The sequence below is a fragment of the Sphaerodactylus townsendi genome, linkage group LG16 (assembly GCF_021028975.2).
Source record: "Sphaerodactylus townsendi isolate TG3544 linkage group LG16, MPM_Stown_v2.3, whole genome shotgun sequence".
NCBI lineage: Eukaryota > Metazoa > Chordata > Lepidosauria > Squamata > Sphaerodactylidae > Sphaerodactylus > Sphaerodactylus townsendi.
Window position 1 is genome coordinate 30,362,890 of NC_059440.1, and position 22,077 is coordinate 30,384,966.

The 22,077-nt window shown below is 50.0% G+C and overlaps 1 protein-coding gene across 2 annotated transcripts in view; it reads left to right on the plus strand.

Annotated features, from left to right (window-relative positions):
* IGSF21 (immunoglobin superfamily member 21) overlaps nt 1-22,077 on the plus strand; it is a 155,961-nt gene that overhangs the window by 81,091 nt on the left and 52,793 nt on the right. For both annotated transcript variants that reach the window (XM_048519241.1, XM_048519242.1), the window contains one exon: nt 9,608-9,729. In XM_048519241.1, coding sequence (XP_048375198.1) covers nt 9,608-9,729 — 122 coding nt within the window. The remainder of the gene's footprint in view (nt 1-9,607; nt 9,730-22,077) is intronic.

The following is a 22,077-nucleotide window of genomic DNA, read 5'->3' on the forward strand; positions in this document are numbered from 1 at the left end:
CAGCATGCAGAAAGATGCTTCCGGGGCCCGAAGACACCTGCCTGCTGGTCCTGGAACCCACCTGGTCCTCCCAACAGAGCATTAGTCTCCCTCTGTGGGGTTGCCATAGAGTGTGGTTTGTGGCCTGGTTCCATTTAGCTATCATGCCTGCTTGGCTCTTGTAGATTGAATTTGTTCAGCTCATCATCATCATCATTATTATTGTTATTATTATTTATTACATTTGTATACCGCCCTCCCCCGAAGGGCTCAGGGCGGTGAACACAGAGTATTGAGATCAGCAGTGGCATAGGAGGTTAAGAGCAGGTGCATTCTAATCTGGAGGAACCGGGTTTGATTCCCAGCTCTGCCGCCTGAGCTGTGGAGGCTTATCTGGGGAATTCAGATTAGACTGTGCACTCCAACACACGCCAGCTGGGTGACCTTGGGCTAGTCACAGCTTCTCGGAGCTCTCTCAGCCCCACCTACCTCACAGGGTGTTTGTTGTGAGGGGGGAAGGGCAAGGAGATTGTCAGCCCCTTTGAGTCTCCTGCAAGAGAGAAAGGGGGGATATAAACCCAAACTCTTCTTCTTCTTCGATATAACAGAGTACAAAATAAAATCAATAAACAACCAGGAATAATTAAATTATAGCTCCGTACATATTAAAACCAAACCCCATTAAAACACAACGTTCTAATTACAAAACACAATAGATGGCGTCCCATGGCCTAAACCCCTTAAGAGGGGAGGGGACAGCAGGGTCCACTGGTGTTATAAAAAAGGGGGGGCTATCAGCGGCCGGCCTCCCCAAAAGCCTGGCGGAACAGCTCAGTCTTACAGGCCCTGCGGAACTCACCAAGATCCCGCAGGGCCCGGACAGCTGGAGGAAGAGCGTTCCACCAGGCAGAGGCCAGGGCATCTCAGCATTATCTCCTGGAGTCACACAGAGAATGCCCCTTCCCCAAAGCTGAGCTCTGGGGATTGGCTGAGGGGCAGATGCTCTGCATTCTTGTATGCCCCCCCCCCACAAGCTTAAAAACTTGGGACAAGTTTGGTTCTTGAACGTCCCTCTCCCCAACCCATTTTGAAGGGCACCTGCTTCGGTATGCCTGTCCCCTCCCCTTAAAATGCTGCAGGAGAATCTGAGGCACACAGACGGGCCGCCTTATACATCACGGCAGCCGTCAGGCCGGTGAGATCATACGTCCTGGCGCCAAAGCTGCAGCTTTCCAAATGGGCGCTGCCAACAAAGGGATTTTCAGCCTTGTTCAGAAAAATGTTCTCTTCCTCCCTCCCTTCCTCCCCGGCCCCCTTCTATATTTGTGACAAGGACATCAGTTCCACTGCCAGCACATGTCAGCCGAGCTGGTGTGCCAGGAGCGGATGAGGATCGAAGCTGACAGAGCCCCCCCCCCCCATCCCCAACCACCCAATACTTTCATGCCGTCCACTGTGGGCATCAGAGATTTGATGGACGGAGCCTTTCCTGATGAATGAGGGATAATCTGCCCTTCTCCCAAACTGGGGGACCGCGGTCTTAAGTTCTGCCCGGGTCCAGAGAGAGATGGAGGTGGCAGCTTGTGGGGCCGGGAGGGGCGGGGGGGCTCCAAGAACTGTCAGAAGGAACTAAGGAAACTTAGCAAAGGCAGTGTATTGTTGAAGGCTTTCACAGCCAGACCCAACTGGCTGTTGTGTGTTTTCTGAGCTGTGTGGCCGTGGTCTGGTAGATTTTGTTCCTAACATTTTGCCTGCAGTGGCGTAGGAGGTTAAGAGCTTGTGTATCTAATCTGGAGGAACCGGGTTTGATTCCCAGCTCTGCCGCCTGCGCTGTGGAGGCTTATCTGGGGAATTCAGATTGGCCTGTGCACTCCCACACACGCCAGCTGGGTGACCTTGGGCTAGTCACAGCTTCTCCGAGCTCTCTCAGCCCCACCTACCTCAGCCCCTTTGAGTCTCCTGCAGGAGAGAAAGGGGGGATATCTCATAAATCCAAACTCCCTCCTCCTCCCTCCTCCTCCCTCCTCCTCCTCCCTCCCTCCTCCCTCCTCCTCCTCTTCTTCTTCTTCTTCTTCTTCTTCTTCTTCTTCTTCTTCTTCTTCTTCTTCTTCTTCTTCTTCTTCTTCTTCTTCTTCTTCTTCTTCTTCTTCTGCATCTGTGGCTGGCACCTTCAGAGGTGTATCACAGAGAGAAGAGGGATACAGCTCTGAAGATGCCACTGCGAAGAGGGATACAGATCTGAAGGTGGGCCACTGCGAGTAGCAGAGAGCTGGACTAGATGGACTTTGGTCTGATCCAGCTGGCTTGTTCTTATGTTCTTCTTATGTTCTTATGCCAGCCACAGATGCAGGCGAAACGTTAGGAACAAGATCTACCAGACCACGGCCACACAGCCCAGAAAACCCGCCACAACCAGTTGGCAAAGGCAGTTCTCAGATTGAAGTTTTCCCCCTTCTTGGCCTGCTGTACCTGATGCCCTGGAGAGTCCGCCAGACAGAACGGACAGCAGGGAGTTAGACGGACCAAGGGGTCTACACAAAGCAGGGAGTTCTGGGTTGCAGATCTGCTACCTCTGCTGTAGGTCAGCCCTGGCCTCTTCCATGGAAGACCCTTGGGTGGAGGAAAGCCCCTCTCTGCCTCCCTCATTTGGAGGAGGGACCACCTGGGCGGCTTCTGCCCTGCCTCTCAGCGCAGAGTTTTCCAAAACCCCTCCCTCCGCCACTGGACGTGCCCTTGAAAACTTCCACGGCAGGTCTCCCCAAAGCGCTGGAGATTTACAGCCTGGATAATTCTCTCTGTGGTTCTTTATCTTGTGTGTGTGAGAGTGTGTATTTTCTTTGTAATAAAACCTTGGCTTAGGCAAATAAATTTGTGGAGACAGTTTTACTGACAGCCCGGCTCTCTTCCCTCCTCCACCCGTTCTCCTACAATAAAACCCCCCACTAGGGTGAGATTTCAGCGGGGGGGGGGGGGGGGTGTGGGGAGCACCTCAAGTGCCGGATGAAGGGCTGCCCCTGCTGTGTGAAGGGGGTCTGCCAAGGTTTTTGGGGGGGAGGGGTCTCCCATCTGCTGAGCTCTAATCCAAGGGAGGAGTAAAATTTTAAGGTGACTTCAGAGCTGGAACCGACCAGAGGAAATTGCCCAAGGCAGCTCAGACAGCTCTCTTGCAGGAGACAAGGTGTGTGTTGGAGGTTTTTCTGGAGGTGTTAGAAGAGAAATGGCAGCCAACTGCTGCTTCCTTCTCTTGCATGTGGGCAGGGTGGCGGTGGGGGCAGGAAGGCAAAGAGGCAGGAAGGAAAATTCCACTGCAGGCCCGAAGGACAGTGACGGATGCCACCCTGAAGTCCTTTCTCCTGGGCCACCCCAGTTGATTTTGGGTGCAAAATCTTGTTCCCACAACCGCACGTGCTTCAGCTCCAGGTTGTGTGTCAGCTGAACACCAAATCTACCCTCCCGCCCCCTGTTTTTGCTTGCATCTCTGGCTTGCAACTACAGCCCACTGTGGTCTTTGTAGCTTCAGAAGGCGGCATAAACAGAGCATGTCTATTGCATTGTGTAATTTAATTTGTAAAATTAATTTGTTAAATTGATGCTTGGTGCAACAGATCTGATAAAAGGCAAGAAAGCAGTTCAGAGAGTCTCCTGCCTGCCTTGTGTAGAGCCATAATTGTGTGTTAAGAAGAAGAGTTGGATTTAGATCCCCCCCTTTCTCTCCTGCAAGGAGACTGAAGGGGGCTTACAAACTCCTTTCCTATCCCCCCTCACAACAAACACCCTGTGAGGTAAGTGGGGCTGAGAGAGCTCCAAAGAACTGTGACTAGCCCAAGGTCACCCAGCTGGTGTGTGTGGGAGTGTACAGGCTAATCTGAATTCCCCAGATAAGCCTCCACAGCTCAGGCGGCAGAGCAGGGAATCAAACCCGGTTCCTCCAGATTAGAGTCCTCCAGATTAGAGTGCACCTGCTCTTAACCACTACGCCACTGCTGCTCATGCAGAACTCTCTGGACTCCTTCCTGTCTCATCTGAGAAAGGGGCATAAGCTCAGAGAACCATCCCGAGCCTGTTTCCTGTGCCTGCAGTGGACCTGCCCACCCAAGGAAGAGCCCCCCCGGCTTCAGCTGGGTGGCTGAGACTTGCGTGGATGTGAGCTGGTGGCTGAGGTCAGCAAGTTCGCTGGTTCCAGCAGGACCTCATCCATTGCCAATTCCCCAAATGCATCCCTTTCCAGCAGGGCCATTGCAGGATCACTCACAGGAGCCTGTTGCAAGAATGTGCGCGTGTTGTGTTTGTGTGTGAATCACTCAGCAAAACTGACTGGCGAGGCAGAGATGGGGGAGTTCTCCCTGGAACGTGATGTTGTTGTGGAATTCCCTGCCACAAGATGCCTGTTGCTTTTTTTTTTTTTACAAAGCGTTTGACAGACTCGTAGATGATGAGTCTGTCTCTGGTTCTTAGCCAGGAGAGCTCCACAGCAGTACTGTTTATGACTTCAAATGCGGAGAATAAGGGGTGGCACAAGAGGTGTGGGTTCTGTCTGTCTTCCATGGGCAAGGGCAGCCTATCTTGGCGCAGCAGCTGCTGAATGCCAGTGGAGGGAAGGCCTCACCCTGCCTGGCCCATTTCTGAACCCACAGAGGAAAGGCAGGAAACGGGTCATGGCAGCAGATGTGCCCTTGATCTGGCCCAGAAAGGGGGTGACCTTCCAGTTGTTCAGGCTCGCGAGAGGCACCTGTCCAGGGCAATGGAGAATGCCCAATGGAAGAGCACCCAATGCCATGGGAAGCCAAGGGCCTCTTCCCTGGCCGGCCTTCCTCCTCCCCCTCCCCTGTTCCCTCTGCTTCCACGTACCAAGAGCTCTGCCTCCCCACATCCTTCCATATATATATTTATTCCCCAGACGTTGCCTCTGGAGTCTATTAGCACCATCTGTGTCTTCACATTTTCCGTGGAAGAGACATTCTGACACAGCCTCCAGGTGCGTTATTTCATTAGCAGATTCGCGCCTTGTCGGGTATTATCTCAGGGATGCGGTGTGCAATTTGGACGTGGGACGGCCGTGAAGGAGAGCAGAGCAGTTAATCTGCCCCCACCTTCTAAAAACAGGCAGGAAGGCAGGTAGGCAGGCCGGCACCTGCTTCTTCTCTTTGGCACATTTTGCAAAAAGCCGCTGAGAGCAAATCCTTTTTTCTACCCCACACCGAAGGGACAGGTGTGCTGCTGTGCGCAGCTTCCACTCACCCCTTGAATCCAGACCTGAAGAAGAGGAGGAGGAGGAGGAGGAGTTTGGATTTAGGATTTATATCCCCCCTTTCTCTCCTGCAGGAGACTCAAAGGGGCTGACAATCTCCTTGCCCTTCCCCCCTCACAACAAACACCCTGTGGGGTGGGTGGGACTGAGAGAGCTCCGAGAAGCTGTGACTAGCCCAAGGTCACCCAGCTGGCGTGTGTGGGAGTGTACAGGCTAATCTGAATTCCCCAGAGAAACCTCCACAGCTCAGGCAGCAGAGCTGGGAATCAAACCCGGTTCCTCCAGATTAGATACACGAGCTCTTAACCTCCTACGCCACTGCTGCTCCGTAAGGCGGTATGCTCTCATCCAGTGTGAACCCAGCCTCAGGGGTGCTTCTGAAAATTTTCCCTGAAAAGTCTTTTCTTTCTTTTTTCTTCTCTCTTGCCTTACGTAGTTATTCATTGTAATATATTTATATAACATGTACTTATTTTAATCCTAATAAACCTTTTTAAAAAATGAAAATTTTCCCTGGATTTTAAAATTCCATATATTTTGATGATTTTTTAAAAAAAATTGCAGTAATAACAAAGAAAGAAAATAAGTCAATATAAACAATAAGAACAGCATTAACAGAAAATGGAACATATCTTGTTTACAGTTCTGGCCACTGAGAGAGTTAATATATATTGTTTGTTTTTGGAACTGATACCCAGTCCTATACTGAGGTTTCAGGGCAGCTTATAAAAATTAAGATAACAATAAAAAAATAGCATAAAACAATAAAAAACACCATAAACACTTCCAATATATTACCCTCCCACATACCCTCCTCCACTCCAGACAGCCTTGCTAGAGGGAGCATCAAGGGGGGGGGGGTCAAAGGTCAAAGGTCTGGGTGAAGAGGGAAGTTTTCTCCAGATGCCGAAAACCATAAAGGTTTATGCCAAATGATGCTCAATGAAATTTTAAAATAATCAATATATTTTACTATCTAAGATTCTTATTTGATGGAGTTATCCATCCATTTCCCCCACACACACACACACACACAAATCTCTTGTTAACCTGATCTCAACACAGTTAAAGTATTAGAGACTTGATGGATTGGCTCCATGTTTTTGATTCCAGAGCAGTAAGAAATCCTCATATTGATCTGTCTCCTGGCTTGGCCAGAGCACTGCACCTGTGCAGTTTATCATACTTTCCAGCTTCAGTGCATTAGCATCTTTCTCCTCCCTCTCTGTTACCTATGTGTTTACTTACAGCCTTGCAAAAAGCAATCTGTACAGTTTGTGTTGAGTTGTTTGTGGTGTTTTAACAGTGTGGAAGAACACATAAGCACAAGAGAGAGAGAGAGAGAGAGAGAGAGAGAGAGAGAATCTTGATGCAATGTATCAGGGTTGTTTTTTGGCAAGATTTTGTCATTCCCAATGTCATTGTACCTAGCATAGGCCCCTTCCACACATGCAGAATAATGCACTTTCAATCCACTTTCAGTCCACTTTGCAGCTGGATTTTACTGATTTTACTTTTATTGATGGAGCCAGCAGTCTTCCCATTTAGGGAGGGTTTTAAAATGGGTTTGCGGGGCGCCCGATTCGATTTTAAACTTTGTATTAACCGCTGTTTTAAATGGGGATCTAGTAATTTATTTATATTGGAATCTAATTGTTTAGTTTTGATTGTATTTAGCTGAATTATGATTTAACTTTGTTGTACACCGCCCAAAGCCCTTTGGGGATAGGGCGGGATATAAAACTAAACAATAAATAAATAAGATAAATAAGATAAAGCCAATTCTACTTGCAAACAATTGTGAAAGTGGACTGAAAGGGCATTATTCTGCCTGTAGAAGGGGGCGTAGAATCTCCAAGTTGTTTTTATTTTCTCCTGAAGAGAACTGGAAGATGGTCTTATGTACAGTCGCATCCTGAGTGCTTTTTGGGAGCGTCTTAGCCACCGACTCACACACACAGGTGATGTAGATGGTGAATGAAAGTTGCTGATGAAACGAAGGAGCTGAAAGCAACCAACAGGTCACCCAATTTTTGAGTGAACTTTAGAAAAATCTCCGTATTAAAACAAAATTTAGGAGGGATGTAATGCAGCACTACAGGAGGGATGTAGTGCAGAAAAGGATGCTTCCATATCAAAGGCAACAGGCCAGATTCCGAGCTTTATCGGTCACAGCCTGGCCAATCCTGAGCCTTCATGCTGACCATCGACCATGGGAGATAGGTTGCAGCAGGTGTGCTTTGCAAAGTAATTTTGGATTGGTGCCACTTAACTGTTTTGGTTAAATCCCAGAGAGAGGGGGCTTTATGGCAGTCCGTGGGGTTACATTTCCAAGGGTTCCCAAGGGAACATTTGCAGCCATGAGCCTGCAGGATTAATCTGCCCCCAGAATCCCCTACAAGGCTATTCAGAAAAAGTGAACGGGTTGTAGGAGCAGGGAGAAAAATTCAGCCCAGTTGAAATTGCTGTCTTTCTTGGGGTGGGGGTGGGCAACAGCCAGGCGAAGCCTTGAACCCTCGCTGCCTGCTCCGTGGTGCACCAGAGCCGTTCCCACCCGCTTCCATCTTTCGGTCCCTTCGGCATCCTTTCTGGATTCATCTCTCCGCTTGCAGAAGTTTGCAGATCAAAGTCTCTTTATTTTGCTGGCTTTTTCTTTTCTGGTTTTCAAATCCTCACCCCCTAGATAATTCTTTCTCTCTTAACTTTTGTACTAATTTATTTTTAAACATGGCCTAACCGCAAGTAAGCCTAAGAAAAAGTTGGGGGAGGGCGGGAGGGAAGAGAAAGAATAATTTATTTTCTAATCTTATGGCTGAGGGGCTGGGTGGGGGAAGAGGGAGTGGGGGAGAGAAATAGTATGTGAGACAACCCATTTGACAACAGAGTTTATTTAAGAATCAGGTTCAGTGGCCAGAGGCAAACAAAGGGAAACTGTGAGTGTGCTTGCTAAAATATTTATACCTACCTTTCAATTCAAGAATCCACAAAGCGGCTAACAGACATGCATTAAATAATACAAGTTAAAAGCACTATCACAGAAACAAAACACACTAATAAGGACAGCCAGAGCCCCATAAATCACAGGAAAATGCTCTGCAGCAAATGAAAGGCAGCCGGCGTTCCAAAAAGGTCTCTGGAAGAAGCACCGTCTACGCCTGATGACAGAGTCCCAGCAAGCAAGCAAGCAAGCAAGCAAGCAAGCAAGCAAGCAAGCAAGCAAGCAAGCAAGCAAGCAAGCAAGCAAGCAAGCAAGCAAGGAAGGAAGGAAGGAAGGAAGGAAGGAAGGAAGGAAGGAAGGAAGGAAGGAAGGAAGGAAGGAAGGAAGGAAGGAAGGAAGGAAGGAAATCTTCCTTGGGTGGCTGGTTGGACACCTGTCCATAAGTGTGCTGTGGCAAGGCCCTCCTGATGATATCCTGTGAATGCCTGTGAATTCCTGGTGAGAGTATGTGTTTGAATCTGTCTCTTAGATGCTGGTTGCAACCTACATTCCCGAGGGCCTTCCACGAGGCTAGATTATATCCAGACACATCCCCCTGTGCCTGGAAACCCACAATCATTTTATCCCACCCTTCCTCCAAAAGGTTCAGAGTAGCCTACAAAGTTCTGCTCTCATTTATGTCTCCTGGCTGCCCTGTGAGGTAGGTTAGGCCAAAAGAGTGAGTTGGATTTGGCAGAGCTGGTCCGCTAGCAGAGTACTTTCCTCCCCACCCAAAAGGAGCATCTTCTCCCACAGAAGGATACTGGCACCCAAGGAGAGCACCTTTGCTAGCAACATCAGGAGCTGCCACAGACTGAGCCAAGACTACCTGGGGAGGGTACATGTGAGTGGAAAATGGGCAGATTCCCCCTCCCCTCCCCCCACATTGAGCAGTAGGGCACCTGGCACCGTGTGGCTAGAGGTCAGGGAACGGTCCCTCTTTTCTTCCTTTTATAGTAACTGATCTTCACATTGATTTCAGGCCTCTATTGGTTTTGGTGTTAATGGGTGTTGTCTTATACCTGCACTTTGAATGGTTTTTACACACATGGTTTATATATATATATATACAACACGCATCATTAATATGTATCAGACGCACATGCTGTTTATTTATTGATGCAGCCATCATGTTGAAAAGTGTGTACCTTTTACGGGCGGAATTCAGTGTAAGGAAAGCAAAAACATTAGGAAGGAGCTTGCCAGCCCCCTACCCCACCCCCACCCCCGGACTCGCTGGGGGTGGCCCTTTGCTTGTAACGCAGTCTCCCACCCAACAAATGGTCAGCTCCAACAGTGATCCCCGGGAGTGTGAGAAGAGACCTCCGTGAGGGTCGGATGCTGCAGAAGTCCGGCCGGGAGCTCTTTTTCGCTGACTGCCTCTTCCTTGTCCCCCTCGGCAGGTAACCGACGGGGGAACCATCAAGCAGAAGATTTTCACCTTTGACGCCATGTTCTCCACCAATCAGTCGCACATGGAGAATTATCGGAAGAGGGAAGACCTGGTGTATCAGTCCACTGTACGGTAAGTCCTGTGGTCTCTGCATCCGTTGTGTGCATAAGAGCAAAGGGTGCCTCGTTGCATTTGCAGCTGAGTTTCTATGGCTGAGTTCTATTTGCAGCTGAGTTTCTATTGCATATCCATATGTGGTTTATACACTCTTTGTGCATGTGATATAAACCATTTATTGTATCTGTATTGCTGATTAATTGATGCTGACTCATGTTGAGCGTGCATTCGGTTTATGGGACCCGTTTGAGGAAAAGCAAAAAGGACTGGAATCTTGGTTGTGGTTTGCGTACGGGAGAAGGGAATTGGGAATTGGGGGTGAGAATTGAGCTGGAACAGGGGGGTTAGTCTGAGCTAGTGTGGTGTAGTGATTGGAGTGTCAGACTAGAAACTGAGAGAGCCGGGTTCAAAACACCACTTCTGCCATGGAAGCCTGCTGGGTGACCTCGGGCCAGTCACACACACTCGCCTAACCCACCTCACAGGGTTGCTGTGAGGATAAAATGGCAGAGAGGAAAACAGTCAGTGGTGGGATCCAAAATTTTTAGTAACAGGTTCCCATGGTGGTGGGATTCAAACTGTGGCGTAGCACCAATGGGGGTGGGCGTGGCATGACGGGGGCGTGGCCGAGCATTCCAGGGCGGGGCATTCCGGGGCAGGGCTGTGGCAAGGACGCAGCCGCTGCATCTGATCCTTAGGCAGGAAACGAATGCCATGGCCTTGAGCTGCCACACATGCGCGCGGTGCACCTCCTGCTAGACTGCTTCAAGTTCTGCGCGCTACTGCTGAGAGGAGGGGCGTAACGAAGGCAAAAATCATGTGGCAAAATCACCAATTAGTAACCCCCTCTCAGCACACACAAATAACTAGTAACCTACTCTCGGGAACCTGTGAGAACCTGCTGGATCCCACCTCTGAAAACAGTATGGGTTGCTTGAGTCCCCTGTGTGGAGAAAGGAAGGGTACAAATGAAGTAAGTAAATAATACAGTCAGTCATGCGACTATGCAGCCTCTGTAGTGAATGGCAAAGGATGAGATGCTGAACCATGGACCCCATCGGGCTCTCTTTTCATGATGCACTTCAGTTTGTCTCCTGCTTTTCTCTCTTTGTATCTCGGAAGTCGTGGGAGCTCCTTTGCGTTGACACAGGAGAGAGTTTTTAGGGAAATGAAGATGTCAAAATGCACAACGGTTATTTCACACATGATCCATCCTGGAGAGGAGAGATGGGGAAGGAAGCATTTGAAATAAATATCAAAAGCAGAGGGGGAGAAAAGGTGGTGGGGGGAAGAGAGACAATACGGGGAAAAGCTGCCGGCCCAGCAACCCAAAGCCTTCCAACCAAAGTTTGATGCGAAAGCTGCCGCTTGTGCTTCCTGATTGGCTGGGGACACTTCAGGGACCAGAAATCCACATTTACATATAAATGAAGATATTTACAAATTAATGCATTTTGAGCAAGAGAGAGTCCCGGCACTGCAGCTGGCGAAGCAACGGTGGTGAAGCTGTGGCCTGCCTTTGCATGGGGAAACGGGAGAACGAGGCGAGGAAGATTTGCTGGGGAGAGGGAGGTGCACTTTTCCTGAGGAAAATGGGCAGCGTTACCCACTGGGTGGCCCTCCAGACATAGGAAGGCCAGTCAGCCGAAGAAGAATTAGAATAAGCATTTGCATCTATGCCCCGCTTTTCTCTCCCTATAAGGAGTCTCGAATCAGCACGCAATCACCTTCCCTTCCTCTCCCTACAACAGAAACCTTGAGAGGCAGGCGGGGTTGAGAGAGTTGTGGGAGAACTGTGACTACCCTAAGGTCCCCTAGCAGGCTTCATGTGTAGGAGCGGGGAAACAAATCCAGTTCACCAGATAGGAGTCGGTCTCTCATGGGGAAGAATGGGGAATCGAACTCAGTTCTCCAGATTAGAGTCCACCTGTTCTTAACTACAGGACCACGCTGGCTCTCGGTTTAAAGTTGGCATCTTAGGGCAGCTGCCAGGGGCCCAGGGACCTTATAGGGCACTCGCCTGCCCTGCTGCCGCCGCCAGCTGCTCTCTATCCCCCTCTGAAGACCCTCGGACCCTCTTGGGCTCAGACTTTGGCCAGAGGACCTCCTCTGCCATCTGTTTCCCTGTCAGCTCTCCCAGGTCAGTTCTTAGGTCTGCAAGTTGTTTGCTTGCTCAGTTAGGTCTAGGAATGTATCTCGTCACTCTGCTTTGTGGTCCTCTGGGGTGGTGGGCAGAGGAAGCCCCCTGCCTTTCAGATACTCAGGGGGCCAAGGCAACAAGGGGCACTTGGAAGCATTTTTTGAGCCCCTGAAACCCTTGGGTTCGGAGTCTTTGGGGCTCAGCCAGAAGCTAGGAGGAACCTCTGGCGAAGGCACTTTGGTTGGCCATGCTTGTCTTCTGCAGGCAGAGACCCACCTGTTCGGTCAAGGTGTTCAGCATCATCCTCTGAACTGCTCTCCTAACCTGTGCCTCAAATTCTGCTGATGGTGGCAGGAAGGGGAAGCTGCGGTAGGGGCAGGGGCCAGTCACAGCAGGGCAGAGGGGAGCAAGGCTAAAAGGCAGCAGAGCAACTGAGGCCAAAAAGGCACCACCTGAAATGGAAGAGTCCCGGGAGCAAATCCCAGGCCCAGCTCTGGACGGACCCTCTCTCTACCTGCCTGGCAGCATCTGCAGCGAAGGGTGCCCTTTTCCACGCGCCTCTTGCTGTGGTTCTTGTTCTGGAGCTCCCAAGAGCTTGGCAAGGCCTTCTTGTCTTCAAACGGGGCATTTTCTCGGGCATATAAGTGTTTAATGTATTCTCGAAGGCTTTCACAGCCGGACTCAACTGGTTGTTGTGGGCTCTCCGGGCTGTGTGGCTGTGCTCTGGTGGATCTTGTTCCTAACGTTTTGCCTGCATCTGTGGCTGGCATCTTCAGAGGTGTAAACGTTAGGAACAAGATCTACCAGACCACGGCCACGCAGCACGGAAAGCCCACAGCAATCAGTAGAAGTGTTTCTTTCTCCAAGAGCCTGTGGGTGGAGGAGATGCGGCAAGTTCTCTTAATTGCTTGGGAGATGCCGTTCAGAAACGAAATCGCCTCATTTCGCCGTCTGGTAAAGCATCAATTTCTTTTCAATGGCGAGGGAATTATCCGGCTCCGCCACTTCTCTCTTTTTCTGACTTGGCGAGCGGGCGGCACATTGTTCTGCCTCTCTGTTCAGAGGCTGTTGGGGAGCTGGTTCGTGTCTGATTCTGGCGCTGGGCTCCCCCAGGTGTCCCCCCCCCCCCTCGCCAAAGCACTGAAGTGGAAACTCACATTTCGAAAAATGGTAGCATTTCCCAAATGCTGTCTCCCATATTGGCTGTGATGTGCTTGTGTTTCAAACAGGCAGATAAACAAATGAACAAAATGAAAGCTACATCAGAAAGGCAATTTAGGAGGAGAAGAATTCATCATTTTTGCGAGGGAGGGGCCTTTAAGGAAATCTTCCCATCAGCAAATATCCTGCTTTGCAAGATATACACCGCACGCGTAAAGTTTCACACGGCAGCTGGTAGCTCAGCCATTCTGAGTTTTCCATTCTACAGAGATCTCTTCTTCTCATGTGATGATGGTTTCCATTCAATGAAGTTGACCCTTTCCTTTGGAGGGTTCCAGAGCTAGCGACTGGAGAGGCACCAGTTCAAATCCCGGCTCCTTCCTCTAGCGCACTTGGGTGGCCAGGGGCTGGCCACCACTTCCAGTGAAGCCTACCTGACAGGGTTGTTTTCAGGTTTAAATCTGTGGAGGGATGGCTGTTTGGCATGTTTCCTTTTGTTCCTTGGTTGAATGTGCTTTGGTGGGGGCAAAATCCAGCAAGTCCAAGTCCTGCTTTTGGATGCTCACGGTTCTCTCTGGTTTGTTTGTTTTTTTAGCAAAGGGATTTGTGCCTTTGACATGCGCACTGGCCCCCTGAGCAGTGCACAGCCGTGGTCATTGCACGCCTCCTTTCCTGGAGGGCCGCCTTGAGCAGTGAGTGGGGGGAGAGGTGCACCTCCTCCCTCCCTCGCCACCCCACCTCACTGGCAGGTTCCACCATTTACTCCCCTCCTCTTTGACCCCCCCCCCCCCGTTCACAATGGAGGGGCAGATGTGGCTGCAGAAGCTAACCCACCGGGTTTGTGTGTGTGTGTGTATTTGGGTGGCACTGGCACGCTTCAAAGCAAGGCTGTAGCCCCACCCTCCTTTCTTGAGAATCATCTGATTCCCTTCCTTGCTTTCTTCCTTCCCTCCCAGCATCTCTCTTTGTGCTGGTCCGTCCCCCTGGTCCCCCCCCCCCCCGCCTTGTCCTGCAACACTTGCCTATTTTTAAAAGCTGCCAACAGAGTCCTAATCAGCGCCCCATTCATTATTGTCTTCAGCGGCTCAGCTCCAGGTTCCGCCCAGGGCACTGTGGTGGGATTGCTGGGTGCAACTCCTGTCCCCTTGCCAAGTGGCCCCCCTAATTCTGGGTGCCCCCCCCCCCCCCCCCCGCCGCCTTCCCCGGTTGACTTGCTGCTCCCTTGGGAGATGGCTTGGCGCCCTCTTGTGGCCTGCTATGCGGGAGATCTCTCTGGCTTTCCTGCCAACTTGACTCACAGCACCATTCTGGGGTATTAATATTGGTCTTTCTTCCATTCCTAGTGTGTGTGTGTGGGGGGGGCTTTTTCCTCTTCAGCGCTGAGGGAACGGGGAGGACCCTCCACAGCTTTGCATCCAATCCTTTCTGCAGGGTCAGAACCTGCCTGCAAGTAAAGTCCTCCCCCTTGGATGCCTGTGAAGGTCCAACAGCCAAATTTGGCATCAGAAGGGGCCTCTACCGCCACCATCCGCACCACCCCATGGCAGCCTAGCTAACGATCTCGGTGTATTTAAATCTTTTCATATCATTTGTGGCTTGGCTCATTCACTTGAGTCGCCTGGGTGCATTTTTTTTACTTTTCTGCATTGTGTATATGCTCTCTCTCTCTCCCTCTCTCTCGCTGCTGGAGGTGTGTTGTGGTTCAGATTGCATCAGGTGTTCCGTTGGTGGGCTTTGCTAAGGCCGGTCCTGTCTGTGGGCCAGCCGTCCCCCTCCCACCAGTGATCTTGGGACCGCCAGTCCCCAAAGCTGCTGCGGGAACAGACGGTCCTGTTTACCTGGCAGTCAACAGCGGCTGGCTTCGCGGCTTTCTCGGAAGCCTCGTCTGTTCCGCCACCAGGGGATGGGACCGTGCTGGGAGGTGGTTGACATAAATCCAGACAAAAATAGAAATCGGAATCCAGACAGACGTGCAAAATAAATAAATAGCTCCCCCCCCTCCGCACACCCCTCCTACACCCAGCAAGAAATCACTTGTAGGCATGGTGGCTTTATTACTAATTATGCCGTTGGCTTTATGGCTTGGGGTATAAAACCCAAACTGAGGTATAAAAATGTTAAAGAGAGAATTAATTTAAGGAGAAAGGCTGGGATATTGCACTTTATTTTTGGGTGCTATTTCTTGAGAATTGGTTTGAACATATTTCAATGCTTGTTTCTCTGAGTGCCGGGAAGCATAAAATTGGCCTGCGACCCACAGTGGGCTCAGCTCGCCCTTCCTGAGTCCCTGACTTAGCTTCCTGGTTGTGCAGGGAACCTCCCTTCTCTGGGGCAGACCCCCAGCTGTGGCCTGAAGTGCCACCTACAGGGGCAATTGCACTTCCGCACGGAGGTGATTTGCTTCCAGCAGGCTTTAGGTCACTTGCATGGTGTGGATAAGGAGTGGTGGCATACATAAAGAAGTAAATAGTTCAGCAGCAGCCTACCAGGTGACCTCAGGAAGTTCATAAGAAGGACAGTAATCACTGTGGTTTGTTGGTCCTTCACATTTTTTCAGAGGTGTAGCAGGGGAAAATGGTGCCCAGGGCAAAATGGCGCCCCCTGTGCCCTCACCCTCCCCTTACCTGATCCGGCAGCAGTCCTGGGTGGCCTAGGCCAGTCAAGGGAAGTGAGGGGAGGGGTGTGGAGCGTGATTTTTCGCCCCCCACATGGCCAAATAGGGGCCGCCCGGGGCATTTGTCCCCTTCCCGTGGAAGCTACACCACTGCATTTGTATCCTGCTTCTGAACCTGGTATCGTGCTTCCGAGCCTGGAGACTCTGCCTCGGTATGTAGTCGAGCGCAATTGGAGTGATCTTCCCCACGTTTGCCTGATGTTTTTAGAGAGACAGGTGACCCCCTCGCCCCGTTCCTGGGCAGTGAATTCTCTCAGTCCGCTCTGCGCCGTGTGAAGCGCTCCTTCCTCTTGGATGCCTTTGGCTTCTTGCTGATCAATGCCATCGACCACTTCTGGCTCGTTTAATCCGAAGCGTTGTACGATCGGCTCCTTGGTTGTTGTGCAATTAGAGCGACGTGAGAGAACCAGGGCAAGGCCAGCCGGAGCTCTGGGAGACGGCTCAGCTCCTTGGCAAAGGCGTGCAAATCCAGATCGGATGGCTGAGCTGCGAGGCGCTCAGTGTGTGACATTCCTGAGCCTGGGGAGGGGGGGTATCTGTCTTTTGTCACAAGATGGTATCTGGAAAAGGCAGCGTTGACTTTTGAAAGCTTATATCCTGGAAATCTTGTTGGTCTCCAAGGAAGAGCTGCTGGACTCCAGTTTAGATGGCTTCTTTTTTTCCACAGTGGTCAGCCTCATGTGCTCCTCAGTCACCACTGGGGGAAGGGGGAGTCTTCTCCCATTTGCCGCACAGAAGCCCAGGGGGAGATTACTGCAGGGTTCTTTGGTTCTTGGCCCTAACTCACCTGCTTAGATCTCTCCATAAAGAAGTGAGGCGTTTTCACAGAGGAGGTCTTGACGCAGGGAAAGTGAGTCGTGCAGAGTGTGCTTGTTCAAGCGAAGGTAACCAGGTGGGCCAGGTAAATCAAGGCCAAGAGAGGGGAAAGCTCCCAAAAACTGAGTCTGGGTCTTAACCCAGGTGCAGCCCTGCCACTGAAAACTGAGGCCTTTTGCTGCCGGGTGGGCAGCACAAGACAGGTGACCTCCCTCCTTTCCCTTCTGCTTTTGTCTGTCTGTGGTTTTAGGTCTCTGTTTTGCATAATCAGTTTTGCAGATTTGTCTGTAGGGTATCCACAATGAACAGTTTTTAAGTGCCATTTATATGGACATGTGTGTGTGTCATTTGGATATGTAATGGGCACTGTTTTTAAAGCTAATTTGTTATCTCATGAAGAGACAAGGGAAACATTTGCATATTTGTTGAGAACATTTTTCCATGAGAAAATAACATGGAAATAAAGAATTGTAAGCCTGACTCACACGAAAGGGGAGTGAAGCTGCTCCAGGGATTTGTGGGTGGAAACTGAGGAGTGAGAAATTCGGAGTCATCCCTATCTGTCATGATAGACCTGCGTGGTGTAGTGGGTAAGAGCAGGTGGATTCTAATCTGGAGAACCGGGTTTGATTCCCCACTCCTCCACCTGAGTGGCAGAGGCTTATCTGGTGAACCAGTCGTGCTTCTGCACTCCAACATTCCTGCTGGGTGACCTTGGGCTAGTCACAGTTCTCTCAGAACTCTCTCAGAACTCTGTACCTCACAAGGTGTCTGTTGTGGGGAGAGGAAGGGAAAGGAGCTTGTAAGCCACCTTGAGTCTCCTTACAGGAGAGAAAGCTAGGATATAAGTCCAAACTCCTCTTCCTCCTCCTCCTCCTCTTCCTCTTCCTCCTCCTCCTCCTCCTCCTCTTCTACTTCTTCTTCTCCTCCTCCTCGTCCTCCTCCTCCTCCTCCTCCTCTTCTTCTTCTTCTTCTTCTTCTTCTTCTTCTTCTTCTTCTTCTTCTTCTTCTTCTTCTTCTTCTTCTTCTTCTTCTTCTTCTTCTTCTTCTTCTTCTTCTTCAGCCTGATAAACACCATCTGTGTGACTCTGTTGTTTGTGTGGACATCTTTCCATGCTGCCATTTTGATGTTTCCATGCACTGGCAGGTTTTTAGAATTTGCTTTTGTTTCACTGTGTCTATCTGGTACTTTATTCGTGGCTACAAGGATGCTGGTGTGGTCATGTACACGGTGTGGCAATTGGTCTGCCCACTTGCCAAGGGGACGTAGCTCATTGTCCAAGAGGCTCCTTGGGTTTTCCCATCATGCATTGTGGGCAGGAGTGATGTTTTCTACGCACCGCACCTTAATTTGCATGATGGGATCTTACTCCGAGCTCTCTCCCACAAGCTACAAAACGATTGACAAGGAAAAGGGGGCAGGGCATTCAAATCCAAAGGGACTGATCATCTGATCCGTGAACTATGTAAATTACAACATAAAAAAGACAGTTTTTGGTTAATTTCACCTAAACCATCCCTTTCATAATAGGATTCCATCATATTTTCTGCCCCATTTCCCCATCGCTGGCAGGTGAGGTCAGGCAGAGACACCTTGATCAGTACCTCTAACCACCAATAACGGGAATGGGTTCAAATTTCCCACTCAGCTGTTTTCACTTTTTAAAATCCCCGTTTCCACCTTGCTTTTCCCTTGTGCGTCTCAAACTACAGGCTTTATGTTGTCCTGTTTCTCTGTACTTTGTGTGATTTCTGTGCCATAATTCTGTCATTAGGAGGTCAGCACTGTGTGTACAATATCCACAGGCCTCACACACTTTGTGCATCCACGAGGCATATAAAATACATGCACGTTATCTTTTTAACCTCACATCTGGAGTCTGGTCATAGTATTATCTGAAACTTCTGATCTGAGCTGGATAGAACACACAGGACACAGACTTATCTTCAAAGGGAGAATTGAAACCCGTAAGAAAAAATGAAACGAATATAAACAGGAATGAAATGGGGACCGGGGGCTCATCCCGACATGGCGGAGAATCTGCCCTGCCGTGTTTTCTATCCAAGGTCTATTCTTGGCCTTAATTCTTCACGACTCCTGGATTTTGTTTGAGTGTTGACAGGTAGAAGTAGTTGACAGGCAGGAGCAGCAGTGGCGTAGGAGGTTAAGAGCTCGTGGATCTAATCTGGAGGAACCGGGTTTGATTCCCAGCTCTGCCGCCTGAGCTGTGGAGGCTTATCTGGGGAATTCAGATTAGCCTGTGCACTCCCACACACACCAGCTGGGTGACCTTGGGCTAGTCACAGCTTCTCGGAGCTCTCTCAGCCCCACCCACCTCACAGGGTGTTTGTTGTGAGGGGGGAAGGGCAAGGAGATTGTCAGCCCCATTGAGTCTCCTGCTGGAGAGAAAGGGGGGATATAAATCCAAACTCCTCCTCCTCCTCCTCCTCTTCCTCTTCCTCTTCTTCTTCTTCTTCTTCTTCTTCTTCTTCTTCTTCTTCTTCATCATCATCTTCTTCATCATCATCATCATCTTCTTCTTCTTCTTCTTCTTCTTCTTCTAGAAAACAAGCAAGTGGTGCGTGCAGCAGAAAGGGGGACTCTTCTCTACCTCTTGTTGGTGTGAGTGATCCACAGAGGAAATAGTTCAAGAAATCCCCCCCCCCCTCGCCCTCCAGCAAGGCTGGACTTTGTTTCCCGGCCGTGGCTGCACTGCTCAGCGACCAGTTTGATTACTATGGAATTTTCTGACATGACTAATTATTGTTTTGCAAGTATTTCTGGGGCTTCACTAATTGATTACATATTCCCTGACTTGGCAATTTTGCTTTTCCTGTTTGAATGCAAAACGGTTGGGTTTTCCCCCCTCTCCCGCTAGTAACACTCTTTTGTTTGTTATTGACTTCGCTCCCTCTCTCTCCAGCAGAAAGTGCATTTTTCACAGCAAGGGAATAGAAACGCTGAGAGGGGGGGCTGCTCTGCAATTTGCAGTTTCTCCCTTTGTCTTTGACCCACTCACTTTGTTTCTCCAATGTCCTTGTAAAATGCACAAATTAGTTTCAGGATGTGGTAGAAAAACCACAGACGGAGGATATGCAAAGCCATGGCAAGACTGCAGAGGTGGGCACGGGTGCCAGATGGACCCTCCATGTTCAAAGGCTGTCTACCTCTGCATACCAGGTACTTGAGACAAAGGCCCCTTCCGCACACGCAAAATAATGCGTTTTCAAACCACTTTCACAACTGTTTGCAAGTGGATTTTGCCATTCCGCACAGCTTCAAAGAGCACTGAAAGCAGTTTGAAAGTGCATTATTCTGCATGTGCGGAATGAGCCAAAGAGTGGGGGTGATCATCTATCTGTCTCCGATGCTTTAAAACCCCCCCCTTCCCTCTGAGGAGTTCTGTTTTATCCTAACAACCCCCTTGTGAAGTAGGCTCAAAAAGAGCTCAGGCTGATCTGGGGGTGGCTGTCCTTGAATTCAAATTCTGGGGCTCTCAGTATTTTACAAGTCAAGATTCAACCTGAGGGAACAATCCAGAGTCCGTGGCTCTCAGCTGGGGGGATTGGGGTAAAGTTGTGGCCCGTGACGTGGCCCCTTGGTGGGTGGGCACCTCCTCTCTCCTGCCAAGGGCTGCAGCCGGGGAAGGCAAGCGAGACCCGGGCCCTGACATGCCTCGGGCCTGGCAAAGCTTCTGTGTGTTCTTTGCAGCTGCTGCAACAGCAGCTCCCCCACTCTGTGCACCAGCAGGAACTCGGCTCATGCCCTGGGGCACAATTTCTTCCCTCTATTAGTCTTTAAAGTGGAGAAAGGGAGAGATTTGGATGCCTGTGTGAATCCCTGGGCACCAATTACAAGGCAGGAAGAAAGGAGGTGGAGCAGTCTAGCCTCAGGGCCCCCTTGCTGGAATAATTGCCCAGCAGCATGAGGTTTCCGTGCCCCGCCCCCACCTGTCCCAGACAGGGGCTGCCTTTGCCACGCTGGCGGAGGGGGGGGGGGTTTGCTGTGCTGGGTGAAAGCCTGAAAGCTGCCCAGAGACCCCGGGAAAAGTTGCAGCAACTCCTGTGAAATCTCTTGGGTTGCTCATCCCAGAGGGTTGGATGCCGCAGCTCCCGTCAGCAAGATTCCACGGGGTCCAAACCCGGGTTGTTATGGCCCCCTCCCCCTTGCTTGAAAGCCTTTTCATCTTACTTTCATTGCTGATGTTTTTTTATTCATTGTAATAGCCTTTTTATATCATGTATTATACCCTTTTACTGGTTTACTTAACATCTACTCTGCCTTCCTTGCAGATGTTCTTTACAATATTTTCTTTTCACTGAAGCAAAAAATAGCGTTAAAATCACACAAAGGTGGTGGGGAAAATGTCTCCCAAAGTGAGAGAAAATATATTTTCTTGTGGGTTCAGTTACCACGTGGGAGAAGCAAAATCAGGAAGGGGATTTCTGAGTGGAAACGGAAGGCTGCAACTTTAGCAACCTCTTTCAGTCGGCGTTTGGGTCAGGACTGGCAGAGCTCTCTCAGTGCCACCCACTCATGCTGTTTATCTAGACAAGCCCACCCAACAGGCCTGGTCTTCATCGAAAGCCTTCCTCAGCATGCCGAGGGCAGGGGTCTCAAGGGGCAGGGACTTCTCTGTTGTGTCCCCTTGGGATCTGCAGTTACTGAACTTGTGGCGCCTACCGCTGATGGACTGAAGTGAGGTATTTTCAGAAGGGGTTCGATTATTCACAGAGGATGGGTTTCCTTCAGTGGTTCTTGCCCACAATGGCTGAATGGGGCTCTCTGTGTTTGGAAGCAGTTTGTTTATGTTATTGTTATTTATTTATTATAGTTATATGCCACTCGTTCCCCTTATGGGCTCAGGGCAGCTAACATCATCCAAAATACAACAAATACAGTTCATTAACATTTTAAAAACATGAGCGCAATGCTCTAAAACAGATGATGACTAAAATCTCAGTGTGGTAACTGGGGAAAGGAATAGGAGAGAGGCCAAATATTGGGAGAGGTTATTGATTGTATCATTTCCACCTCAATCATAAACTTGGTGGAAGAACTGCAACTTGTGGAGTTATATCAAATCCCATGGTGCCCAGGACTCCTTGGACAGGCTGGACCAGAGCCCCAACTCTCCTGACTGGACCTCTTTCAAGCCAGGGATCACTGGAGTCCAGCTCTAACTTCCAAGAAGAAGCAGGATATTAGACCTGAGAGTATCAATCTAAGGGACAGACAAGAGGCGACACAACAGGACGAAGAGGTCATTAACTCCAGCTGACCACTTGCCCGCCCTCTGCTGGGTCTTCTTCTCAGTTTCTTTGCACCTTAGACATGGCTACATCCAACAAACACTGTGGTGGAAGGTGAATCTGGAGACATCTTCCGAGGAACCTCGTCTGCCAGTCCCAACCCTGTTCTTCACAGATTTTCCTCATAAACTTTTGAAAAGGCCCAGGGCTCAGGGGAACACAGCTGAGAACCACTTCAGGGCAACCATCTCTGGGAAGTCCTCAGCAGGTCAGAGAGGTGAACAGGCGTTGTAGGGGGTGATGCACTCACTAAGGAAGG